Source organism: Lithobates pipiens, unplaced genomic scaffold, assembly GCF_037356315.1.
Source record: "Lithobates pipiens isolate NorthernLeopardFrog02 unplaced genomic scaffold, aLitPip1_a1.2 Scaffold_23, whole genome shotgun sequence".
NCBI lineage: Eukaryota > Metazoa > Chordata > Amphibia > Anura > Ranidae > Lithobates > Lithobates pipiens.
The window spans coordinates 13,571,132-13,596,565 of NW_027507785.1; the positions used below are offsets into that span (position 1 = coordinate 13,571,132).

Below are 25,434 nucleotides of genomic sequence, written 5' to 3' on the forward strand. Positions count from 1 at the left end.
ATGTTGTTTTCAAGTATTGGCAGTTTGCCCATAGGTTAGTATCAAGATATAGGTTTCAGGGGAAACTTCTGTGGATGATAAATCTTATGGGCATGTAAAAGTACTTCATATGGGGTCACTGCCCCAAATGTCCACAACTTATGCTGTGTACTGGTAGGTTCCTGATCATGTATATCCACAATCCATAAAGTAATATATGAAGATGAAAATAAAAATCAAGAAAGAACGATTGTCCAGAGGAGGCACACTTCTAGGCTTGTTATATGTCAATTCATTAGGGGAAACATACAAATGCTGCCCCCAGTTGTTAAGCCTAGAAAACTCTCTCACACTGCCAAGTTAAATGCCAGCTTGGAAGTCTGACAGCACAGGCCTAATAATATAGTCCATGCTCAGCGCAAGGTTACTGAAAAGTATGTGCACAGCTCCGAGTCCGGCACTCTGTGTCTATGGATGCAAATTCTGGACTCAGGGACCGTGCGGTAACCCCCAGGGAGAGCGCTTCTCCTAGGGGGTTTACCAATGCAGGGAGGAGCCGTGAGCGCCATTGGGGGACCCCAGAAGACGATGATCGGGGCCACTTTGTGCAAAACTAACTGCACTGTGGAGGTAAGTATGATATGTTTGTTATTTAAAAAAAAAAAATGAGGGTTTACAACCCCTTTCAATTAGAGAAGCAGCCAAGAGACCCATGGTAACTCTGGAGGAGCTGCAGAAATCTACAGCTCAGGTGGGAGAATCTGTCCACAGGACAACTATTAGTCGTGCTCTCCACAAATCTGACATTTATTTAAGGGTGGCGAAAAGAAAGACATTGTTGAAAGAAAACCATAAGAAGTCCTGTTTGCAGTTTGCGAGAAGCCATGTGGGGGACACAGCAAACATGTGGAAGAAGGTGCTCTGGTCAGATGAGACCAAAATGTTACTTTTTTGGGCCTAAAAGAAAAACACTATGTGTGGCAGAAAACTAACACCGCACATCACCCTGAACACACCATCCCAACTGTGAAACATGGTGGTGGCAGCATCATGTTGTGGGGATGCTTTTCTTCAGCAGACAGGGAAGCTGGTCAGAGTTGATGGGGAAATGAATAGAGCCAAATAAAGGGCAATCTTAAAAGAAAACCTGTTAGAATCTGCAAAAGACTTGAGACCGGGGCGGTGGTTCACCTTCCAGCAGGACAACGACCCGAAACATCCAGCCAGAGCTACAATGGAATGGTTTAGATCTAAGCATATTCATGTGTTAGAATGGCCCATTCATAGTCCAGACCTAAATCCCATTGAGAATCTGTGGCAAGACTTGAAAATTGCTGTTCACAGACGCTCTCCATCCAATCTGACAGAGCTTGAGATATTTTACAAAGAAGAATGGGGGAAAATGTCCCTCTCTAGATGTGCAAAGCTGGTAGAGACATCCCCAAAAAGACTTGCAGCTGTAACTGCAGAGAAAGGTGGTTCTACAAAGTATTGACTGGGGGGCGCCATACAATTTGCCACTTTTATTTTGGTCTATCACATAAAATCCCAATAAAATACATTTACATTTTTGGTTTTAACAGGACAAGTTGTGGAAAATTTCAAATTCTTTATGAATACTTTTTCAAGGCACTGTGGGGCTGATTTACGAAAGCCATGCGCCATCAGTAGAGGCGCAACGCACATTTTCATATTTATGAAACGGTGCGCCGGTAACAGAGCGCAAATCCACCATTTACTATAGCGATCTCGGCGCACGGGAGAATGCAATCTGTGCACCACTATGGACATGGCGCATAGCATCTTCAAGTCCATCAAGTCCAACCTATGTGTTTGATTATATGTCAGTATTACATTGTATATCCCTGTATGTTGTGGTCGTTCAGGTGTTTATCTAATAGTTTCTTGAAAATATCAATGCCCCTCGCTGAGACCACCGCCTGTGGAAGGGAATTCCACATCCTTGTTGCTCTTACAGTAAAGAACCCTCTACATAGTTTAAGCTTAAACCTCTTTTCTTCTAATTTATAATGAGTGTCTACGAGTCTTGTTAAACTCCCTTCCACAAAAAAGTTTTATCCCTATTGTGGGGTCACCAGTATGGTATTTGTATATTGAAATCATATCCCCTCTGAAGAGTCTCTTCTCCAGAGAGAATAAGTTCAGTGCTCACAACCTTTCCTCATAACTAATATTCTCCAGACCCTTTATCAGCTTTGTTGCCCTTCTTTGTAGTCGCTCCATTTCCAGTACATCCTTCCTGAGGACTGGTGCCCAGAACTGGACAGTATACTCCAGGTGCGGCCGGACCAGAGTCTTGTAGAGCGGGAGAATTATCGTTTTATCTCTGGAGTTGATCCCCTTTTTAATGCCAATATTCTGTTTGCTTTGTTAACAGCAGCTTGGCATTGCATGCCATTGCTGAGCCTATCATCTAGTAGGTCCCCCAGGTCCTTTTCCATCCTAGATTCCCCCAGAGCTTCTCCCCCCAGTGTATAGATTACGTTCATATTTTTGCCACCCAAATGCATTATTTTACATTTTTCTACATTGAACCTCATTTGCCATGTAGTTGCCCACCCCATTAATATGTTCAGATCTTTTCACATCCTGCAGAGAAGTTATTGCCCTACTTAGCTTAGTATTGTCCTCAAATACAGAGATTGAACTGTTTACCCCATCCTCCAGGTCTTTATGAACAAATTAAATAGGATTGGTCCCAGCAGAGAACCATGGGGGACCCCACTACCCACCCCTGAACATTTCAAGTACTCCCCATTTATCACCACCCTCTGAACTCGCCCTTGTAGCCAGTTTTCAATCCATGTACTCACCCTATGGTCCATGCCAACGGACCTTATTTTGTACAGTAAATGTTTATGGGGAACTGTGTCAAATGCTTTTGTAAAATCCAGATACACCATGTCTACGGACCTTCCTTTATCTAGCTGGCAACTCACCTCCTCATAGAAGGTTAGTAGATTGGTTTGGCAAGAACGATTTTTCATGAATCCATGCTGATTACTGCTAATGATAACGTTCTCGTTTCTAAAATGTTGTATATAGTCCCTTATCATCCCCTCCAAGAGTTTACATACTATTGATGTTGGGCTAACTGGTCTGTAATTCCCAGGGATGTATTTTTGAGCCCTTTTTAAATATTGGCGCTACATTGGCTTTTCTCCAATCAGCTGGTACCATTCCAGTCCGTAGACTGTGAGTAAAAATTAGGAACAATGGTCTGGCAATTACTTCACTGAGTTCCCTAAGTACCCTCGGGTGCAAGCCATCTGGTCCCGGTGATTTATTAATGTTAAGTTTTCCAAGTCTAATTTTAATTTTGTCCTCTGTTAAACATGGAGGTGCTTCAAGTGATGTGTCTTGACGATAAACACTGCAGTTTGGGTTACTGAAGACCCCCGATTCCCTCGTGAAGACCAAGGAGAAGAATAAATGCAATAACTTCGCCATCTCTCCATCCTTTGTAACCAGATGTCCTTCTGCATTCTTTATTGGGCCAATATGGTCTGTCCTCCCTTTTTTACTGTTTACATACTTAAAGAATTTCTTGGGATTTTTTTTTGCTGTCCTCCACTATGTGTCTTTCATGTTCTACCATAGCCGTCCTTATTTCACCCTTACATTTCTTGTTGCATTCTTTATATAGTCTGAATGCTGATGATGATCCCTCAATCTTGTATTTTTTGAAGGAATTCTCCTTTGCTTTTATATGCATTTTTACATTGGAGTTAAGCCATCCAGAACTTTTGTTCACTCTTTCAAATTTATTACCCAATGGCATACATTTGCTAATGCCCTTATTTAATATGCTCTTAAATCAAGCCCATCTCTCCTCCGCGTTCTTTGTTTGTAAGATTTTATCCCAATTTATGCCTTCTAGTAAGGTTCGTAGCTTAGAGAAGTTGGCTCTTTTGAAACTCAGTGTCTTTGTATTCCCCTTATGTTTCCTATTTGTGTTATTTATATAGAAGCTAATTGACCTGTGGTCACTGTTTCCTAAATTGCCCGGTATTTCCACATCAATGATCAGGTCTGTATTGTTGGTAATCAGTAGATTCAAAAATCCTAGTTAATGTTAAGCAATGTGCATGCAATTGCATGGGTTGAACGGGCGCACCTCTAAACTTGACACATTTTTTTACGCTGGTTCACCTTTATGTATTTTTTTAAGGAGATTTGCACATAGGTCATGTTAGCGTGTTAAGTTGCCATCGTGTGAAATACACCTTGTTAAAATTATGTAAAAAGACTCTCGCTCCTCTAGCTTCTGCTAAAAGGGCATTTAACCTTCCCCCTCTAATGCATATGATTTCCTTGGGCTAAATTTTGCTTTTAAAGGGGAACTCCACACTCCATTCTCCAATGCTCTTGTCTCTGCCCTCCAACCCCTTGGATTTCCATGGGCAAACTTTTGCTTTTAACCACTTCAGGACCGCCGTATTGCCAATGTACGTCAACACAATGGCACAGGCAGGCACAATCACGTAGATGTACGTGCCTGCCTTCTAGCGGGTGGGGGGTCCGATCGGACCCCCTCCCGCTAGATACGGCGGTCCCTTTCGGTGCCGGAGCGATCCGCGATGAGGGGATGGCCGTTGGTTTCTGGCCATCCCCTCTCGATCGCTCCTGGCCAGTGACGAACTTCCTCCCCTGTGAAAATGTAAACACAGGAGGAGGAAGTGATGTCACACTCCTCGTGGCGGTCTTTTTGAACCGGACAGCGAGGAGTGAAGACGTCCAAGTAAGTGCACCAACAGTCCACTGACACATAGGTACACACAGGCACACATTTCACCCCAGTCACCCCCCGATCACCCCCCCGATCGGACCCCCGCCCCCCCCCAGTCACAGTGTCACTAATGCAGTGTTCATTTATTTATTGATCACTACATTTAGTGTCAGTTGTGACTGTAAAAAGTGTCAGGGCAGCTAGTGTTAGGCCCCTTTAGGTCCAGGGTAGCCCCCTACCCCCCCCCTAATAAAGGTTTAACCCCTTGATTGCCCTCCCAGTTAACCCTTTCACCCTCTTTTACCAGTGTCACTAAGCGATCGTTTTTCTGATCGCTGCAATAGTGTCACTGGTCCCGCTAGGAAGCTAGTTTTTTTTTAGGTTCAACGCCAGGTTTTTATAGCGTTAGGTACCCCGATATATAACCTAATAAAGGTTGATTGCCCCTAGAGTTAACCCTTTCACCAGCGATCGCTGCATAAGTGTCACTGGTGACGCTGGTTAGCCAGTTAGTTATTTAGTTATTTAGGTTCCCCGTCAGGTTTTTATAAAGCTTCAGGTACCCCCATATAAATACCCAATAAAGGTTTTAACCCCTGATTGCCCTTAGTTAACCCTTTCACCAGTGATCACCGTATAAGTGTTACGGGTGACGCTGGTTAGGTAGTTCGCTTTTTATAGCATCAGGGCACCCGCCATTTATTACCTAATAAAGGTTTAACCCCCTGATCACCCGGCGGGTGATATAAATTTGGTTTTAGGGTCAGAAAGGGTCTGCGTCGCCCCAGGCAGTGCTAGGTTAGTGCCAGTACCGCTAACACCCACGCGCAAAGCATACACCTCCCTTAGTGGTATAGTATCCGAACAGATCAATATCTGATCTGATCAGATCTATACTAGCGTGCCCAGCAATTTAGGGTTCTAAAAAAACGCATTGTTAGCAGGATCAATCCAGATACCTGCTAGCACCTGCGTTTTGCCCCTCTGCCCAGCCCAGCCCAGCCCAGCCCACCCAAGTGCAGTATCGATCGATCACTGTCACTTACAAAACACAACACACATAACTGCAGCGTTCACAGAGTCAGGCCTGATCCCTGCGATCGCTAACAGTTTTTTTTGTAGCGTTTTATACAGTCGCTGACAGGCTAGGTGCTTTTTTACCTGTGAGTCTCACTACTGTACCCCTAAATTTAGAGCCCAAAATGGCAAAGCGAAGGTACACTAGTGAAGAGGCCTACACGTTTCTGAGCATGACAGATAGTGAAGAGGAAGACACTGATCTGTCAGATTCAGGCTCAGAATACGAACCTGTAGAGGACAGCGCCTCCATGTCAGATAGCTCTGGCGACGAAGAAGAGGTCCCTGCTAACGTCAGGCGTACCCGACCCCGATTTTCTGATGTTGTTGAGGTGCAGGAACCGCAAGTCCCTCGTATGGAGTATAGAGCCAGTACTAGCGCCGCTCATCCTTTTGGTGAACTGGCAAGCACCAGCGACCTAGTACACCCTGGACGTACATCCACCACTGCAGTATCACGTGGTGACGTGGCGAGTCCCATAAGTGCAGTTCAAGCTGGCGAGGTGGCAAGCACAAGTAGTGTCCCGCTGCCACCAAGAAGAAGACAAAGACAGGCCCGTCGTACCCATAGTGCCCTTCCTGCAGAATTCGCCTATCCTAATTGGGTGCCCACCACTTCTGCAGAACCCGTACTTCCCCCATTCACTGCCCAACCCGGTATTCAGGTGGATACAGATGATTTTACGCCACTCGATTTTTATTCTCTGTATCTCACGGAAGATCTCTATAGATCTATTGTGGACCAAACCAATTTATATGCTGGTCAACGCATCGCCGCTAATCCCCAGTTGCCGTCTCTTGCCAGAGATTGGAAACCAGTTACGGTTTCCGAATTTAAGACGTTTCTGGGCCTTTCCCTCAACATGGGCACACATAAATTCATGCGGATGCGGGCTTATTGGTCCACGCATCCGGCTGACCACATGCCCGTGTTCTCTAACTCCATGTCCAGGAAACGATACGAGCAGATCTTGCGGTTCTTGCACTTCAGTGACAATGAACTTTGTCGTCCACGTGGAGACCCTGAATACGATCGGCTCTACAAAATTCGGCCCCTCATAAACCACTTCAACCAACGTTTTGCAGACTTGTTTACTCCCCAAAAAGTTGTCTGCGTTGATGAGTCCCTGGTTAAGTTTACTGGTCGCTTGTCATTCAAACAGTACATTCCCAACAAGCGTACCAGATACGGGGTCAAGCTCTATAAGTGCTGTGACAGGGCCACAGGCTATGCATGGAGCTTTATGGTTTATGAGGGTAAAGATAGTTACGTAGAGCCGGAGAACTGCCCTGATTACATAGGAAGCGCTGGCAAGATAGTGTGGAAATTGGTGTCACCCTTATTCGGAAAGGGGTACCACTTGTACGTGGACAACTATTACACCAGCGTGCCACTGTTTAGTCATTTATTTGATCATCAGATTGGAGCATGTGGCACCGTGCGACCTAATCGCCGGGGCTTTCCCCAGCGGCTTGTAGATTCCCATCTTAGGCTGGGGGAGAGAGCCTGCTATCGGTGTAATAATTTGCTCGCTATGAAGTGGAGGCATAATAAGAATGTTTTCGTTCTTACCTCCCTTCATGCAGACACGACGGTCCAAATTTCTACGGCGACTGGTATTGTGGAGAAACCCCTCTGTGTCCACGAATATAACAAAAATATGGGAGGGGTGGACCTCAATGACCAGATGTTGGCGCCGTATCTAACTTCCCGTAAGACCAGACGCTGGTACAAAAAAGTGTCTGCTTACTTATTTCAATTGGCTTTGCTGAATGCTTTTGTGCTATACAAAACTTCAGGCGGGACATTAACCTTTCTTTTCTTCCAAAGAGAGGTTGTCACAGAGCTTCTGTATCCAGAGGGTCCTGTACCTCACCATTCCCAACCAAATGCAGTAAGCCGGCTGCATGAGAGGCATTATTCTTATGTCCTCCCGAGTACCCCTACCCAACGAGCCCCCCAAAAAAGATGTCGTGTCTGTAGCAAGTGCGGATATAGGCGTGACACCCGTTCTTATTGTCCACGCTGTCCTGGCAATCCTGGTCTTTGTCAGGGTGAGTGTTTTGAACGCTACCATGAACTAGTGAAGTATTAGCGTAGGGTACAGCATTTCACAGGCTAGGCACACTTGCACAGGGTCTCCCAAGATGCCATCGCATTTTGAGAGACCCGAACCGTTACAGTTACAGTTTACAGTTCAAAAAAAAGTGTATAAAAAAAAAAAAAAAAAAAAGTAAAATAAAAAAACCAAAAAAAATATAAAATATAAAAACCAAAAATAGTTGTCATTTTATTGTTCTCTCTCTCTCTCTCTTCTCTCTAATTTTTTATACTTTACTGTTTACTGTGTTATTGTTAACCATTTTTCATGTTTTCAGGTACGCCATTCAGCTGCAGCGTGGATTTATTTATCTTGACAGCAACAGCGTTTGCTCCCACGATACATAAAGCCGCGACTCCAGTGCTGTAGGAGGTGATTTCACCACCACAGTTAAAAAAGAGCATATATGCCGAAGCATGGGGGCATAAGGGGTGGAGGAGCGATTTTGCTCCTAATGCCGCGTACATACGGTCAAAATTCCGACGGAGGGCTTGCCCGTGGAAAAGTTTGAACGTATGTACGCAGCATAACTTTTTTGCGGGAGGATGCCCCCATGCTTCGGCATATATATATTTTAGGCACAGGTTGTGTTAAAAAATGTTTTATTTTTTACTGTTTTTTTTGGCAATTGCTTTGCAGGTATGGTATGGTAAGGTTTTACTGGGATGTTACTTTGTTTTAACGTTAACCATAATTTGCTTAGCAGGTACGGCATTCAGCTGCAGCGCGGATTTATTTATCTTGACAGCAACAGCGTTTGCTCCCACGATACATAAAGCCGTGAATCCAGTGCTGTAGGCGGTGATTTCACCACCACAGTTAAAAAAGAGCATATATGCCGAAGCATGGGGGCATAAGGGGTGGAGGAGCGATTTTGCTCCTAATGCCGCGTACATATGGTCAAAATTCCGACGGAGGGCTTGCCCGTGGAAAAGTTTGAACGTATGTACGCGGCATAACTTTTTTGCGGGAGGATGCCCCCATGCTTCGGCATATATATATTTTAGGCACAGGTTGTGTTAAAAAATGTTTTATTTTTTACTGTTTTTTTTGGCATTTGCTTTGCAGGTATGGTATGGTCAGGTTTTCCTGTGATGTTACTTTGTTTTAACGTTAACCATAATTTGCTTAGCAGGTACGCCATTCAGCTGCAGCGTGGATTTATTTATCTTGACAGCAACAGCGTTTGCTCCCACGATACATAAAGCCGTGACTCCAGTGCTGTAGGAGGTGATTTCACCACCACAGTTAAAAAAGAGCATATATGCCGAAGCATGGGGGCATAAGGGGTGGAGGAGCGATTTTGCTCCTAATGCCGCGTACATACGGTCAAAATTCCGACAGGGGGCTTGCCCATGGAAAAGTTTGAACGTATGTACGCGGCATAACTTTTTTGCGGGAGGATGCCCCCATGCTTCGGCATATATAAATGGTGCATGTATGTCCATCATTAGAAGTGGGTGGATGAAGGGAGGTATCTAATGGTGGGCATACCCACCGATCAATCTCTTTTTTTTCGTTCAGACAACATGACTCTCAGTAAATAGCTTGGGGTGTCTACTTTCCAAAATGGGGTCATTTTGGGGGGTTTTGTGCTATTTTGGCATTTTATGGCCTTCGAAACTGTGATAGGCAGTGAGGAATGAAATCAAAAATTTGCACCCTTAGAAATCCTGAAGGTGGTGATTGGTTTTCGGGGTGCCGTACGCGACTAGACTCCCAAAAAGTCCCACACATGTGGTATCCCCATACTCGGGAGAAGTAGCTGAATATATTTTGGGGTACAATTCCACATATAACCATGACATGTGTGAGCAATATATCATTTAGTGACAACTTTTTGTAAAAAAATTATATATTTTTTTTTTTGTCATTATTCAATCCCTTGGGACAAAAAAAAAAATATTCAATAGTGTCAAGATGGCCCTCGGCAAATAGCTTGGGGTGTCTACTTTCCAAAATGGGGTCATTTGGGGGGGTTTTGTGCCATCTTGGCATTTTATGGCCGTCAAAACTGTGATAGGTAGTGATAGGTAGTGAGGAGTAAAATAAAAAAATTATGCCCTTAGAAATCCTGAAGGCGGTGCTTGGATTTCGGGGTCCCGTACGCGGCTAGGCTCCCAAAAAGTCCCACACATGTGGTATCCCTGTACTCAGGAGAAGCAGCAGAATGTATTTTGGGGTGTCATTTCACATATGCCCATAGCATGTGTGAGCAATATATCATTTAGTGACAACTTTGTGCAAAAAAAAAAAAGTTTGTAATATTCCCGCAACTTGTGGCAAAATATAAAATATTCCATGGACTCAACATGCCTCTCAGTAAATAGCTTGGGGTGTCTACTTTCCAAAATGGGGTCATTTTGGGGGGTTTTGTGCTATTTTGGCTTTTTATGGCCTTCGAAACTGTGATAGGTAGTGAGGGGTGAAATCAAAAATTTGCACCCTTAGAAATCCTGAAGGTGGTGATTGGTTTTTGGGATGCCGTGCGCGACTAGACTCCCAAAAAGTCCCACACATGTGGTATCCCCGTACTCGGGAGAAGTAGCGGAATATATTTTGGGGTGCAATTCCACATATAACCATGGCATGTGTGAGCAATATATCATTTAGTGACAACTTTTTGTACATTTTTTTTTTTTTTTGTCATTATTCAATCCCTTAGGACAAAAAAAATAAATATTCAATGGGCTCAACATACCCATCAGCAGTTTCCTTGGGGTGTCTACTTTCCATAATGGGGTCATTTGGGGGGGGTTTGTACTGCCCTGCCATTTTAGCACCTCAAGAAATGAGATATGCAGTCATAAATTAAAAGCTGTGTAAATTCCAGAAAATGTACTCTAGTTTGTAGACGCTATAACTTTTGCGCAAACCAAAAAATATACGCTTATTGACATTTTTTTTACTAAAGACATGTGGCTGAATAAATTTTGCCCTCAATGTATGACTAAAATTTAGTTTATTCGATTTTTCTTATAACAAAAAGAAGAAAATATCATTTTTTTCAAAATTTTCGCTCTTTTTCCATTTATATCGCAAAAAATAAAAATCGCTGAGGCAATCAAATACCATCAAAAGAAAGCTCTATTTGTGGGAAGAAAAGGACGCAAATTTCGTTTGGGTACAATATTGCATGACTGCGCAATTACCAGTTAAAGCAGCGCAGTGCGAAATTGTAAAAAGACCCCTGGTCCTTAAGGTGTTTATTGGTCCGAGGCTGAAGTGGTTAAAAGGGAACTCCATTAGTGATGGCCGAACGGTTCGCCCGGCGGTCGTTTCGCGGCGAATTTCCGACTTTCGCCGTCCGCGGGTTCGAACGCCTTTTTCCGTCGTTCGCCCCGGCGGACTTACGTGTTTAATGTATACAAGAACTTTAACCTTTCGTGACACGTTTATCATGTGTTACAGGACAACCAATTGAGACATGACAGCTCATGGACACTTGGACATTCCCCCTAACCTATAAATACACCCGATCCGGTGGCCATTTTACATTCTTTCTTCTGTCACTGTAGGGAAAGGATCCTGTGTGGAGTAGGGACAGAGAAAACGCTAGCTATTTGGTACACAAAAGTTCTTTTCAGGACTGGTATAGGTGTTAGGTCAGCAGCCTGAGTTTCTTTTGTCAGTTTAGATAAAGGGACAGAGCGCTGTATGCTGCTATTTTAGGGACAGCTCAGCCAGATTAGTCTTTCTTCATCATCATCATCATCATCATCATTAGCTGTTACTATCAGGTCCACAAAAGAGCTGTTCCAGCTAATCGTTCCAGCCTACTCTTTTTTGCCAATTTGTATAGGGACAGGCAGGAAGCAGTGTGTCAGGCAGTGAGGATAATTTTAAAGACTTGCTGTTACTATTAGTTCCACAAAGGTTCTTTTCAGGACTGGTATCAGTGGTACGGTAATAGGCTTGTACACGTATAATATTCTTTCTTCCAAATATAGAAAGAATATTATACTTGACTGCTGCCCTTCTGCTGCAGTCTGCTAATCATTCACAACTCACTTGTTCCACAAAGCTCTTTATCAGGACTGGTAACTTGGTCTGTCTAGGGTGCTACGGTACATAGGCTTGGGTGCGGTACAGTCTGCTGTTCTGTAAGGACCGCTATCGGTCCACAATACATAGGGTTGCCGTGCACTACTGCTGACCGCTGCCCTATACTGCAGCAGTCCTTCATTGGTATAGGGACTGACGTACAGTCTGCTAATCACTAACACACAACCTGCTTGGTCCACAAAAGTTCTTATAAGGACTGGTAACTTGGTATAGGGTGCTACGGTACATAGGCCTGAGTGCGTTACAGTCTGCTGTTCTGTAAGGACCGCTATCGGTCCACAATACATAGGGTTGCCGTGCACTACTGCTGACCGCTGCCCTATACTGCAGCAGTCCTTCAGCGGTATAGGGACTGACGCACAGTCTGCTAAACACTAACACACAACCTGCTTGGTCCACAAAAGTTTTTATAAGGACTGGTAACTTGGTATAGGGTGCTACGGTACATAGGCCTGAGTGCAGTACAGTCTGCTGTTCTGTAAGGACCGCTATCGGTCCACAATACATAGGGTTGCCGTGCACTACTGCTGACCGCTGCCCTATACTGCAGCAGTCCTTCATTGGTATAGGGACTGACGTACAGTCTGCTAATCACTAACACACAACCTGCTTGGTCCACAAAAGTTCTTATAAGGACTGGTAACTTGGTATAGGGTGCTACGGTACATAGGCCTGAGTGCGTTACAGTCTGCTGTTCTGTAAGGACCGCTATCGGTCCACAATACATAGGGTTGCCGTGCACTACTGCTGACCGCTGCCCTATACTGCAGCAGTCCTTCATTGGTATAGGGACTGACGTACAGTCTGCTAATCACTAACACACAACCTGCTTGTTCCACAAAAGTTCTTATAAGGACTGGTAACTTGGTATAGGGTGCTACGGTACATAGGCCTGAGTGCGTTACAGTCTGCTGTTCTGTAAGGACCGCTATCGGTCCACAATACATAGGGTTGCCGTGCACTACTGCTGACCGCTGCCCTATACTGCAGCAGTCCTTCATTGGTATAGGGACTGACGTACAGTCTGCTAATCACTAACACACAACCTGCTTGGTCCACAAAAGTTCTTATAAGGACTGGTAACTTGGTATAGGGTGCTACGGTACATAGGCCTGAGTGCGTTACAGTCTGCTGTTCTGTAAGGACCGCTATCGGTCCACAATACATAGGGTTGCCGTGCACTACTGCTGACCGCTGCCCTATACTGCAGCAGTCCTTCATTGGTATAGGGACTGACGTACAGTCTGCTAATCACTAACACACAACCTGCTTGTTCCACAAAAGTTCTTATAAGGACTGGTAACTTGGTATAGGGTGCTACGGTACATAGGCCTGAGTGCGTTACAGTCTGCTGTTCTGTAAGGACCGCTATCGGTCCACAATACATAGGGTTGCCGTGCACTACTGCTGACCGCTGCCCTATACTGCAGCAGTCCTTCATTGGTATAGGGACTGACGTACAGTCTGCTAATCACTAACACACAACCTGCTTGGTCCACAAAAGTTCTTATAAGGACTGGTAACTTGGTATAGGGTGCTACGGTACATAGGCCTGAGTGCGTTACAGTCTGCTGTTCTGTAAGGACCGCTATCGGTCCACAATACATAGGGTTGCCGTGCACTACTGCTGACCGCTGCCCTATACTGCAGCAGTCCTTCAGCGGTATAGGGACTGACGCACAGTCTGCTAAACACTAACACACAACCTGCTTGGTCCACAAAAGTTTTTATAAGGACTGGTAACTTGGTATAGGGTGCTACGGTACATAGGCCTGAGTGCGTTACAGTCTGCTGTTCTGTAAGGACCGCTATCGGTCCACAATACATAGGGTTGCCGTGCACTACTGCTGACCGCTGCCCTATACTGCAGCAGTCCTTCATTGGTATAGGGACTGACGTACAGTCTGCTAATCACTAACACACAACCTGCTTGGTCCACAAAAGTTCTTATAAGGACTGGTAACTTGGTATAGGGTGCTACGGTACATAGGCCTGAGTGCGTTACAGTCTGCTGTTCTGTAAGGACCGCTATCGGTCCACAATACATAGGGTTGCCGTGCACTACTGCTGACCGCTGCCCTATACTGCAGCAGTCCTTCAGCGGTATAGGGACTGACGTACAGTCTGCTAAACACTAATACACAACCTGCTTGGTCCACAAAAGTTCTTATAAGGACTGGTAACTTGGTATAGGGTGCTACGGTACATAGGCTTGAGTGCGGTACAGTCTGCTGTTCTGTAAGGACCGCTATCGGTCCACAATAGATAGGGTTGACGTGCACCACTGCTGACCGCTGCCCTATACTGCAGCAGTCCTTCAGCGGTATAGGGACTGACGTACAGTCTGCTAAACACTAATACACAACCTGCTTGGTCCACAAAAGTTCTTATAAGGACTGGTAACTTGGTATAGGGTGCTACGGTACATAGGCTTGAGTGCGGTACAGTCTGCTGTTCTGTAAGGACCGCTATCGGTCCACAATAGATAGGGTTGACGTGCACCACTGCTGACCGCTCACCTATACTGCAGCAGTCCTTCAGCGGTATAGGGACTGACGTACAGTCTGCTAATCACTAACACACAACCTGCTTGTTCCACAAAAGTTCTTATAAGGACTGGTAACTTGGTATAGGGTGCTACGGTACATAGGCTTGAGTGCGGTACAGTCTGCTGTTCTGTAAGGACCGCTATCGGTCCACAATAGATAGGGTTGACGTGCACCACTGCTGACCGCTGCCCTATACTGCAGCAGTCCTTCAGCGGTATAGGGACTGACGTACAGTCTGCTAAACACTAATACACAACCTGCTTGGTCCACAAAAGTTCTTATAAGGACTGGTAACTTGGTATAGGGTGCTACGGTACATAGGCTTGAGTGCGGTACAGTCTGCTGTTCTGTAAGGACCGCTATCGGTCCACAATAGATAGGGTTGACGTGCACCACTGCTGACCGCTGCCCTATACTGCAGCAGTCCTTCAGCGGTATAGGGACTGACGTACAGTCTGCTAAACACTAATACACAACCTGCTTGGTCCACAAAAGTTCTTATAAGGACTGGTAACTTGGTATAGGGTGCTACGGTACATAGGCTTGAGTGCGGTACAGTCTGCTGTTCTGTAAGGACCGCTATAGGTCCACAATAGATAGGGTTGACGTGCACCACTGCTGACCGCTCACCTATACTGCAGCAGTCCTTCAGCGGTATAGGGACTAAGAGTTTTGTCACAGGGTCATTTAAAAAATGACATGCAGAGGAAGAGGCAGGCCCTTCCGCAGGGGTGGTAGGGGTAGGGCAGGAGCAACAGGCTTGAGCCAAAGTGGGAAGTTGCAGAAGGTGCGTTCAATTACTTTAAAGGATGCACCAGACTTGGTTGAGTGGCTCGCTCAGCCTTACTCTTCTGCACCCTCCTCATCCTCTCGATCTGCACCCTCTTCTTCACTCTCTGCTATGTGCACCCCCAAAGACACTACCACCAACAACACGACCACCACCACCACCACCACATACCTTCCGCTTGAGTCACTGGAATTATTTTCCGATCCATATCAAGAGGACATTTCTGATGCGCAGCCACTCTTGGTATTGGATCAGGAAGAGGAGGTAGCAACAAGCGCTACTCAGCAGTCTGACGCCAGTACCCAGATCAGCCCAAGGAGGAGGTTGGTCCCCGGTGTTGCTGCCTACTCTACTTATAGCGGTGGGGAAGGTGACGTTGATGATGACGTGTCTAGTGATGTCACGTGGGTGCCCACAAGAGAGGAAGAGGAGGGGAGTTCAGAGGGAGATATGGACCAGCAGATAGGGAGGAGAAGCAGCAATGACTTACATTGCACAGCAGGGACAAAGCAGACTGCAAATGTATCAGGAGCGAGTCATCGACCATGTACGGTCACATCTGGCGCTCCCAGGACACCGGCACATGGCTCCGCAGTGTGGGCTTTTTTTAACGTGTCCGCTGCTGACAATAGCGTTGCCATCTGCAATCTTTGCAGTCAACGCGTTAGTCGCGGTAAGCCCAATACTCACCTAGGGACGACCGCCTTAAGAAGGCACATGAGCAGCCATCACCGAGCCCAGTGGGAGCAACGGAACACACAAAGCCACACTGCAGGCTCTCACCGTCCAGCCTCGTCTTCTACTTCTCCTTCTCCTCTCTCCTCACAATTGTCCTCCACTCCACCTTCCATCACGCCAAGCTCACATTTTTCTGCAAAAAGGCAGGCTTCCGTGGGCCTAATGTTTGAGCGTAAAAAAATGATGACGCCGGATAACCCTCTTGCCCAACGGTTGGCGGCTGGCTTGTCAGAACTCATAGCCCGCCAACTACTGCCATATAAACTGGTGGACTCGGAGGCCTTTCGCAAATTTGTGGCCATTGGAACACCACAATGGAAGGTCCCAGGAAGGAAGTATTTCTCAGAGAAGGGCATCCCAGAGCTATATGGCCATGTTCAGCGGCAAGTGAATGTATCTCTGGCACACAGTGTCGGTGCCAAGATACATCTGACCACAGACACGTGGTCTAGCAAACACGGGCAGGGAAGGTATATCAGTTTTACTGCCCACTGGGTGAACCTTCTGACGGCCGTCAAGCATGTAACCCGTGGCACCCGTGTAGATTTGGTTTTACCGCCACGGATTGCATGCAGGCCTGACTCTTCTTCTCCTCCTCCTACTCCATCCTCCTCCCTCTCCTCCTCAGCTGCCTCCTCCTTTTCCGCTGCTAGCGTCTCTTCCACTGCACCGCCCAAGCTCCCCAGAACCTATTCCACATGCCAGGTGAGACGTTGCCATGCCGTGCTGCGTCTGTTGTGCCTGGAAGCAAAGAGCCACACTGGCCCGGCACTCCTTTCAGCTTTGCGTTCACAGGCAGATGAGTGGCTAACACCGCTCAATTTGACAGTTGGTAAAGTGGTGTGTGACAACGGTGCCAATCTGCTTAGCGCATTGAAACAGGGCAAAATCACGCACGTGCCGTGCATGGCACACGTCTTAAACTTGGTCGTGCAGCGATTCCTTGTCAAATACCCTGGGGTCCAGGACATCTTGCGGCAGGCAAGGAAAATCTCGGCCCATTTCAGAAGATCTTACACGGCCATGGCTCGCCTTGCTGACATTCAGCGGCGACACCATCTGCCGGTCAGACGTCTTATTTGCGATTGCCCGACGCGATGGAACTCAACCTTCTATATGCTTGATAGGCTGCTCCAGCAGAAACGTGCAGTTAACGTCTACCTGTATGAACTCTGCGAAAGAAACGGTTCTGGGGAGCTGGGTTTTTTTTCACCGCGCCAGTGGCTGCTCATGCGCGACACATGCAGACTTCTGCGGCCATTTGAGGAGATCACCAAACTGGTCAGTCGCAGCCATGGCGCCATCAGTGACATGGTACCTTATGCCTTCTTTCTGGAGCGTGCATTGCGTCGTGTCATTGATCAGGCTGTGGAGGAGCAGGAGCGGGAAGATGAGGAAGTCGCAATGCTGGATGAATTCCCAGGGGGGGCTACTCTATCTGAGACAAGTCAACAACAGGAGTCTGATGAGGAGTCAGAGGAGGATGGTGCCGGGGCGGATGAGCAGGAGCAAGAAGAGCATGCTTTAAACCTTTCTGGGATCCCTGTTGTGCGAGGATGGGGAGAGGAGAATGAAGAGGACGACATTATCCTGGATGATGAGCAGGAGCCAGGCCACCACACCGCTTCCACTTTAGTGCAAATGGGGGCCTTCATGCTCCAGTGTTTTAATAGGGACCCCCGTATAAAAAGCATGAGGGTCAAGGACCAGTACTGGGTGGCAACGTACTTAGACCCCCGGTACAAACACAAAATGGCGGAAATGTTACCGCCGTCGCAGAGGGCTGTCAGAATGCAGCACTTCCAGGCCTTGCTTCGAGAAATGCTGCATTCTGCTTTTGCGTGCGCTGGCAGAGGAGCAATTCCCACTCCCAGAGAAGGATTTGCGGGTACCAATCCAACAGCGCCTGCAAGAAGAGGCCGGTTTGAAGATGTGTTGGTGACTTCGGATATGAGGTCATTCTTTCAGCCGACCCATCGACAGGTGTCATCCGGATCCAGCATCAGGGAACGCCTAGACCGTCAGGTGTCCGACTACATTGGGTTAACGGCCGATGTGGACGCTCTGAGGAGTGATGAACCCCTAGACTACTGGGTGGGCAGGCTTGACCTCTGGCCAGAGCTTGCCCAATTTGCAATCGAACTGTTGGCTTGCCCCTCATCCAGTGTCCTGTCCGAAAGGACGTTCAGCGCAGCAGGGGGGATTGTGACCGATAAGCGTACTCGCCTAGCTCACCACAGTGTTAACTACCTCACATTTCTAAAAATGAATGAGGCATGGATCTCGGAGGAATTCAACACATGTGATCAGTAGACCATGTATATGTCTATAAACAATTTTTGGAATCAAGCACACAGACCTTCTTAATTCATTTGGCTCACTTCCCTGACCCAAAAAAGCACACCGTACTATATGCCCCTACCCTCCTCTTTGAAGAGGTTGAGCGGTGTCATATTTCTACTGGGGCTGCTTATTATGAGGGGTTCCCACCATCCCTGTGCTGTGCTGACTTCCTCCTGGGTGTTCTTATTATGAGGGGCTCCCACCATCCCTGTGCTGTGCTGACTTCCTCCTGGGGGTTCTTATTATGAGGGGATCACACCATCCCTGTGCTGTGCTGACTTCCTCCTGGGGCTGCTTACGGTGCTGCTGTCAGCGCTGTATGTCACGGAGCTGCTGTCAGCGCTGTATGTCACGGAGCTGCTGTCAGCGCTGTATGTCACGGAGCTGCTGTCAGCGCTGTATGTCACGGAGCTGCTGTCAGCGCTGTATGTCACGGAGCTGCTGTCAGCGCTGTATGTCACGGAGCTGCTGTCAGCGCTGTATGTCACGGAGCTGCTGTCAGCGCTGTATGTCACGGAGCTGCTGTCAGCGCTGTATGTCACGGAGCTGCTGTCAGCGCTGTATGTCACGGTGCTGCTGTCAGCGCTGTATGTCACGGAGCTGCTGTCAGCGCTGTATGTCACGGAGCTGCTGTCAGTGCTGTATGTCACGGAGCTGCTGTCAGCGCTGTATGTCACGGAGCTGCTGTCAGCGCTGTATGTCACGGAGCTGCTGTCAGCGCTGTATGTCACGGTGCTGCTGTCAGCGCTGTATGTCACGGAGCTGCTGTCAGCGCTGTATGTCACGGAGCTGCTGTCAGCGCTGTATGTCACGGAGCTGCTGTCAGCGCTGTATGTCACGGAGCTGCTGTCAGCGCTGTATGTCACGGAGCTGCTGTCAGCGCTGTATGTCACGGTGCTGATGTCAGTGCTCTGTATTACGGTGCTGCTGTCAGTGCTCTGTATCTCCTGCACCCTCTTGTTTGCCTACCCTGGTCCCTGACCTTCCCTCTCCTCCATTGCCTTCATTAGCTCCATAGTCCTGAATTGTCAGAACAATTTCCCAAATAAAAAAAAAATGCTTGTAGTTATCGATCCCAAATTCACCTCATACATGTATTATGCTATTGTCCAGGTGGTGGGACTACGTGCTACCCCCTAATAATTACCCCGTGGCCGCAAATTCGACCTAAAGGTTTGCGAAATTCGCCTCCCATTGAAGTCAATGGAGCCCGCGGCGAACGGTCGTTTTCGCGAACGTTTGTGTCCGTTCGCGTTTCGCGTTCGCGAAACGTCCCGTCGGAAGTTCGTCCATCACTAAACTCCATTTTCCACTCTATTCTTCAAAGGCTGTGAGCTGCCTTCACCAATCCAAACTACATCCTTTTTCAGAGCATACAACAGGGCCACCTAGGAAAGGGGTGAGAAGAGCGACCACCCAACCCCCTCCTAAACCATACAAGCCCACATGCACTCAACATAGCTGGCTGGCCTTTGGGGCATGTTGTTATAAGCCAGCCAAGTGGGGACTAGCAAAATTAACAAGTCAGTTCCCATAGACTTCAATGGTATTTGTTGTATAACTTTTGACCATGTTAGGCTCTTTGTTTGCCCCCCTGGACTGGGGGGGGGGGGGGTGTTTGTCCCATCTGTAATTTTGTAGCATGCTGGATGATGTGCTTAATTTTGGACAGGGGGTGGCTTATTTTGTGCATCTGGGTTGTTCTGGGCATGCTCAGAGACTTTGTTTTTTTGCTGTGGCTTTTGATGTGTGAAATGCATTTGGGTTGGTCTGGGCATGCTCAGGGACTTTGTTTTTTTTATGGTGCTTTTTGTGTGTGAAAAGCACTTGGATTTTTCTGGGCATTCTCAGAGTGTGTGTTTTTTTCGGGTTACTAATTTAAGGAGATCCTTAAATTAGGTGAACTTGCATTTTGTGTGTTTCATGGACTGCGCATGTGTTTTCAATTGCCTCATTAGCACACAAAACTATGTTATATAGTGTGTGTGTGTGTTCATTTTTTTTGTTATGTCTTTGCAAAACTGATGTGTTTTAGAGCAAATATTTTTGTTTTATTTTTTATTTTTTTGGGGGGTGGGGATATTTTTCACTGAAATATGAATATATCAATGAAATATCAATTTGTGTTGTTTGTAGATTGTTAGTTTCACTTTGATTTAATTGTCTGTGCTGCATTATTTTGCAAAATATTCCTCAAGCTGTTGTGACTACTAAATGTTTACATCCTTAAGAGACTAATAAACTTTTTGGATTTCACGAAGGTGAAGTTCTTAATTAGGAAGGCTGCAGTTCACTTAATTTCTAAGCGCGGAAACCTGTCATCTATCCTTAAGAGACTGTCCGTTTGTGGACGCAGTCCTTTTAACTCCTGTTAATCTCCTCTACAAAATGGTCAGACCTCAAAACCATATTCTGTTAGTGTCTCAAATTAACATACATGTGTTTTTTGCTTTTCTTGCTCTTTTCCAAATCCTGTTTTGTTGACCAATACAATTTGTAGAAAATGTTTGTTTTATTAATAATTTGTTTTGCAGATGCATGCTCAATCCAAGTAATGCATTTTACACCCCCCCCCCAAACAATTTTCATGCAACAGATTTCATTTCCCAGCTGCAGCTCAACTCGGCTGATTGGCATAGTAAAACAAATAAAGGTGTGATTTGTCCAAAAGCTACTTTCCTGGTGCCTTCCTGGTAGCATATGCATGGATTGTGCGTATGCTGTCATGGATAGCCACCAGGAAAAGAAAATTACAGAGGTACGTTTTTAATTTTTCATTTTTGTGCAGTGGTTCTCAGCCTCAGTCCTCAAATACCATGTTTTGGGAATTTATCTTGGCTAAAATAGCTGTTCAAAATACCAAGCCTTTGACTGTGATTTAAAGCACTTGTGCAAGATGAAGGAAAACCTGCAAACATGGCCTATTGGGGGTATTTGAGGACAGGGTTGAGAAGCATTATTTAGAGCACTGCGCTAAAATCTAGCTCAAGACAATCCTATTTTAATTGTGGGCATTTAAGGGAAAACAAGTGAGTGTTAGAACCCCTGCTTGTCTTTTATAGATTAGGCTTTGTGTCCCTTTTCTGAAAATTGGCTTCACTTCCTGTCACATAGCCAAACAGGAAGTGAGGGTAAAACCTTACCAATATCTTTCCTTGGGGAAACACAGGTCATTCTAACTAGTGTCCCCATTAGGCAACTTGCACTCTAGCGCTTTGTTGTGTTCACCTCAAATTATTAGTTATTTTGGGGTTTATTAAAGGCAAATCCACTCTGCAATACAAGCGTACTCCCTTTAAATCTGAAAGGAAGCAGTGGTGATTTTATCATCCAATCATGTAGAAGCAAAGATGCTGTTTTTTTAAGTTTCCTTGCATGTCCCCCCTCGGATCTCCAGCAACTTCACTTCCAAGTGCACTTGTAGTGCAAAGTGGATTTGCCTTTAGTAAATAAACCCCAAAGTCCATGATACCTAATAATTTGGGGTGTACACAGCAAAATACTAGAGTGCAATTTACCTAATGGATAGATTGACCCGTGTGTCACCAAGGAAAGACATTGGTAGGGTTTTACCCTCACTTCCTGTTTGGCTATGTGACAGGAAGTGAATAAATTTGAAGGAGAAACTGGCAAAATTTGGGAGGTGTCTTCACCTGTATCAGGGGGTTAGACATCCCCAAAGGCTGACACGACTTTGAATCCCTCTGCACTCTATCCCCAGCCGAACGAGGCCAGGAGCTGAGGGGACGTAGTATGGCAAGCAGCAACCCAAAATGGACAGCGACCCATGTGGGTCAGGATGTGTACTAACAATATGATGAGTGGGAAAACCCCTATGTTGAAGAACTGATGAAAAAAAGCAAAAAAACAGCAAAAAAAAACATAAATAGTGAAAAATTTATCAGGGCTAAGAAAAAAGCGGAGGAAGGGGAAAAGTGGTCAGTAATGAAAAGGTGAAGATAAGTGAGAAAAAAACCAAATGCCTCGTTCGGCTGGTCTGGGGATCTCACTGCCTGTGCCAGCACTGCGAGGACCCTCATGTAACTAACAGGGCTAATTGAGTTCAGGGGTATTTTCCCCTGTCCGGGTTTGCCCTTTTGAATTTTTTCTAATATCCAAATATTATTTATTCCCCTTTTTTTCATTTATAGATCTTTACCACGGTTTTGCTCCTGATGATAGGCTATAAGGCCTTGAAATGCGTAGAGCTAACAACAACCGCGTGTACATACGTATGAATCCCTTTGATGGTCATTCCTTCTTCATTTGTTTCTTTTTTTTTTTTTTTATATATATTTTAATTTTTGTGTTTTTTTTGCGATATTTGTATAGTCATTAACTCCATTTTACAAAATCATGTTCCAATTATTGCTTGTATCTCATAATATGTGTACCAACTCCTTGTTGGAATGTTCAATCAATGTGCAATATTTTCTAATGAATTGTATACGTTTAAAAATATAAAAATATTAATATATAGCAAAATGAATGGAATCAATTGATATGAATATTTTATATTTCGAATGAATTAAAACAATTTTTGATCTAATGTATTTCATTGCTCCCGTGTGCTTCATGGAAAAGTCCCGCTAGTTATGCTCTCTTATTTATCTACAGGTTGCATGTTTTAAGCTGCAGAGGAGGTCTAGGGCTAGAATTATTGATCTCACTCTACCGATCGCGATGTGGTTTGAACACCATTTTCATATGCGGGCACTACTCATGTATGTGTTCGCTTCTGCACGCAAGCTCGGCGGGACGGGGCACGTTTTAAAAAAAAAATATTATTTCTTTTACCTTTTATTTTTTATTTTTACACAGTTTTTTTATTAAAAAAAAATAAAAAATGGTGTCACTTTTATTCCTAATACAATGAATGTAAACATCCCTTGTAATAGAAAAAAAAGCATGACAAGTCCTCTTAAATATGAGATCTGGGGTCAAAAAGAGCCCAGATCTCATATTTACACTTAAATGCAAACAATAAAACTAAAAATTGTCATTTAAAATTATAATTTTTTTAAATGGCCCTTTAAGAGCTGTGGGCAGAAATGTCATTTTGACGTCGCTTCCGCCCTGCAATGTTATGGAGACGGATGGGGGCCATCTTCTCCCTCACTCCTCTCCATGCCCAGCCAGGGTGAAGATCTGATTGCCTCCGCCACTGACAAAGGCTTTGTTAAGTAGTGAGGCGAATCCGCTGCAGAGACCACTCTTATCAGAAACCGGACTGCCGGCCCGAACACGAGGATACTGCTGCAATGCCAACAATATCCCCCCATCAAAGTTAGGGCGTATATCGGCATGTAGCGGTCCGGAAGTGGCTAGAGTGCACAGGGCTTGATGGTACAAAGCAGGGAACGTACAGCACAGTGTATAGAGTATGATGGTGTGGACCAGAGAATGTACAGCATAGTGTATAGAGTTGGATGGTGTGGAGCAGAGAATGTACAGCACAGTGTATAGAGTTGGATGGTGTGGAGCAGAGAATGTACAGCACAGTGTATAGAGTTGGATGGTGTGCAGCAGAGAATGTACAGCGCAGTGTATAGAGTTGGAAGGTGTGCAGCAGAGAATGTACAGCACAGTGTATAGAGTTGGATGGTGTGCAGCAGAGAATGTACAGCACAGTGTATAGAGTTGGATGGCGTGGAGCAGAGAATGTATAGCACAGTGTATAGAGTTGGATGGCATGGAGCAGAGAATTTACAGCACAGTGTATAGAGTATGATGGTGTGGAGCAGAGAATGTACAGCACAGTGTATAGAGTATGATGGTGTGGAGCAGAGAATGTACAGCACAGTGTATAGAGTTGGATGGTGTGGAGCAGAGAATGTACAGCACGGTGTATAGAGTTGGATGGTACGGAGCAGAGATTGTACAGCACAGTGTATAGAGTTGGATGGTGTGGAGCAGAGAATGTACAGCGCAGTGTATAGAGTTGGATGGTGTGGAGCAGAGAATGTACAGCACAGTGTATAGAGTTGGATGGTGTGGAGCAGAGAATGTACAGCACAGTGTATAGAGTATGATGGTGTGGAGCAGAGAATGTACAGTACAGTGTATAGAGTTGGATGGTGTGGAGCAGAGAATGTACAGTACAGTGTATAGAGTTGGAGTCAGAGCAGAGGATACGTGGAGTCAGCCCATACAGACTGTGGGGTTGATTTATTAAAGGGAAAATAGACTGTGCAGTTGCTCCAGAGCTTAGTAAATGAGGGGAAGCTCTGCTGACTTCCATCATCCAATCATGTGCAAGCAAAAATGCCGCTTTGTTTGTTTTGTTTTATTTTTCCTTGCATGTGATTGGATATTCTTTGCAAAGTGAAGCGTTACCTCATTTATTAAGCTCTGGAGCAAATGCACTTGCAAAGTGCTCAGTCTATTCGCCTTTAGTAATTCAACCCCATTGTGGCACAAGGATATATGTATTTCCTGTAATAGAGCAGAAGAGGGTCTAAGACACAGAGCCGTCATCTACTTACATCTTGTAGGAGAAGTCCCATAGCCAAGATATCGCAGAAAAACACAAATGAAGAGTCGTGATTGGGCAAATGCTATTGGTGATTTTCAGTCGCTCATTAGCAGATAGAAGGAGACTCGGCTCACACGCTTCATGTGCTTATATGGTGAACCTCATTAAATCAGGGAAAGGGGTTACATGACTTTTTTTTTGATCCTCGGGGGCCGATTACATATATTGTTTGTAAATAATAAATTACTATACTAATTAAGTATTGTATTCATTGCACACAACATTGAGTAAGCAGCTGCTGCAAATCTCCTGGGATAAGATATATATTTCTGAAAATATAAGTGTATCCAAATCTAGCTAAAACTTCATTTTTTTTTTTTAGAAGCTCTCTCTTTTTTTTTTTTTAAAGGATAACTCCACTTTATATTATGATAGAGATAGCGACTTTCTTATTTGCTATTTTTCCTTTATAATTTTATATATATATATATATATATATATATATATATATATATATATATATATATATATATATATGTAGCACTGACCCCCGAAAGAGTGCCTGA

General features: G+C 45.3%; 1 protein-coding gene across 1 annotated transcript in view; it reads right to left on the reverse strand.

Moving 5' to 3' along the window:
• LOC143926832 (olfactory receptor 6N1-like) overlaps positions 1-25,010 on the reverse strand; it is a 35,090-nt gene extending 10,080 nt beyond the window's left edge. Inside the window, exon 1 of the mRNA XM_077450871.1 lies at positions 24,879-25,010. Within this exon, the coding sequence (XP_077306997.1) occupies positions 24,879-24,899 (21 nt within the window). The 5' untranslated portion in view covers positions 24,900-25,010. The remainder of the gene's footprint in view (positions 1-24,878) is intronic.
• Positions 25,011-25,434: the final 424 nt, after the last annotated feature.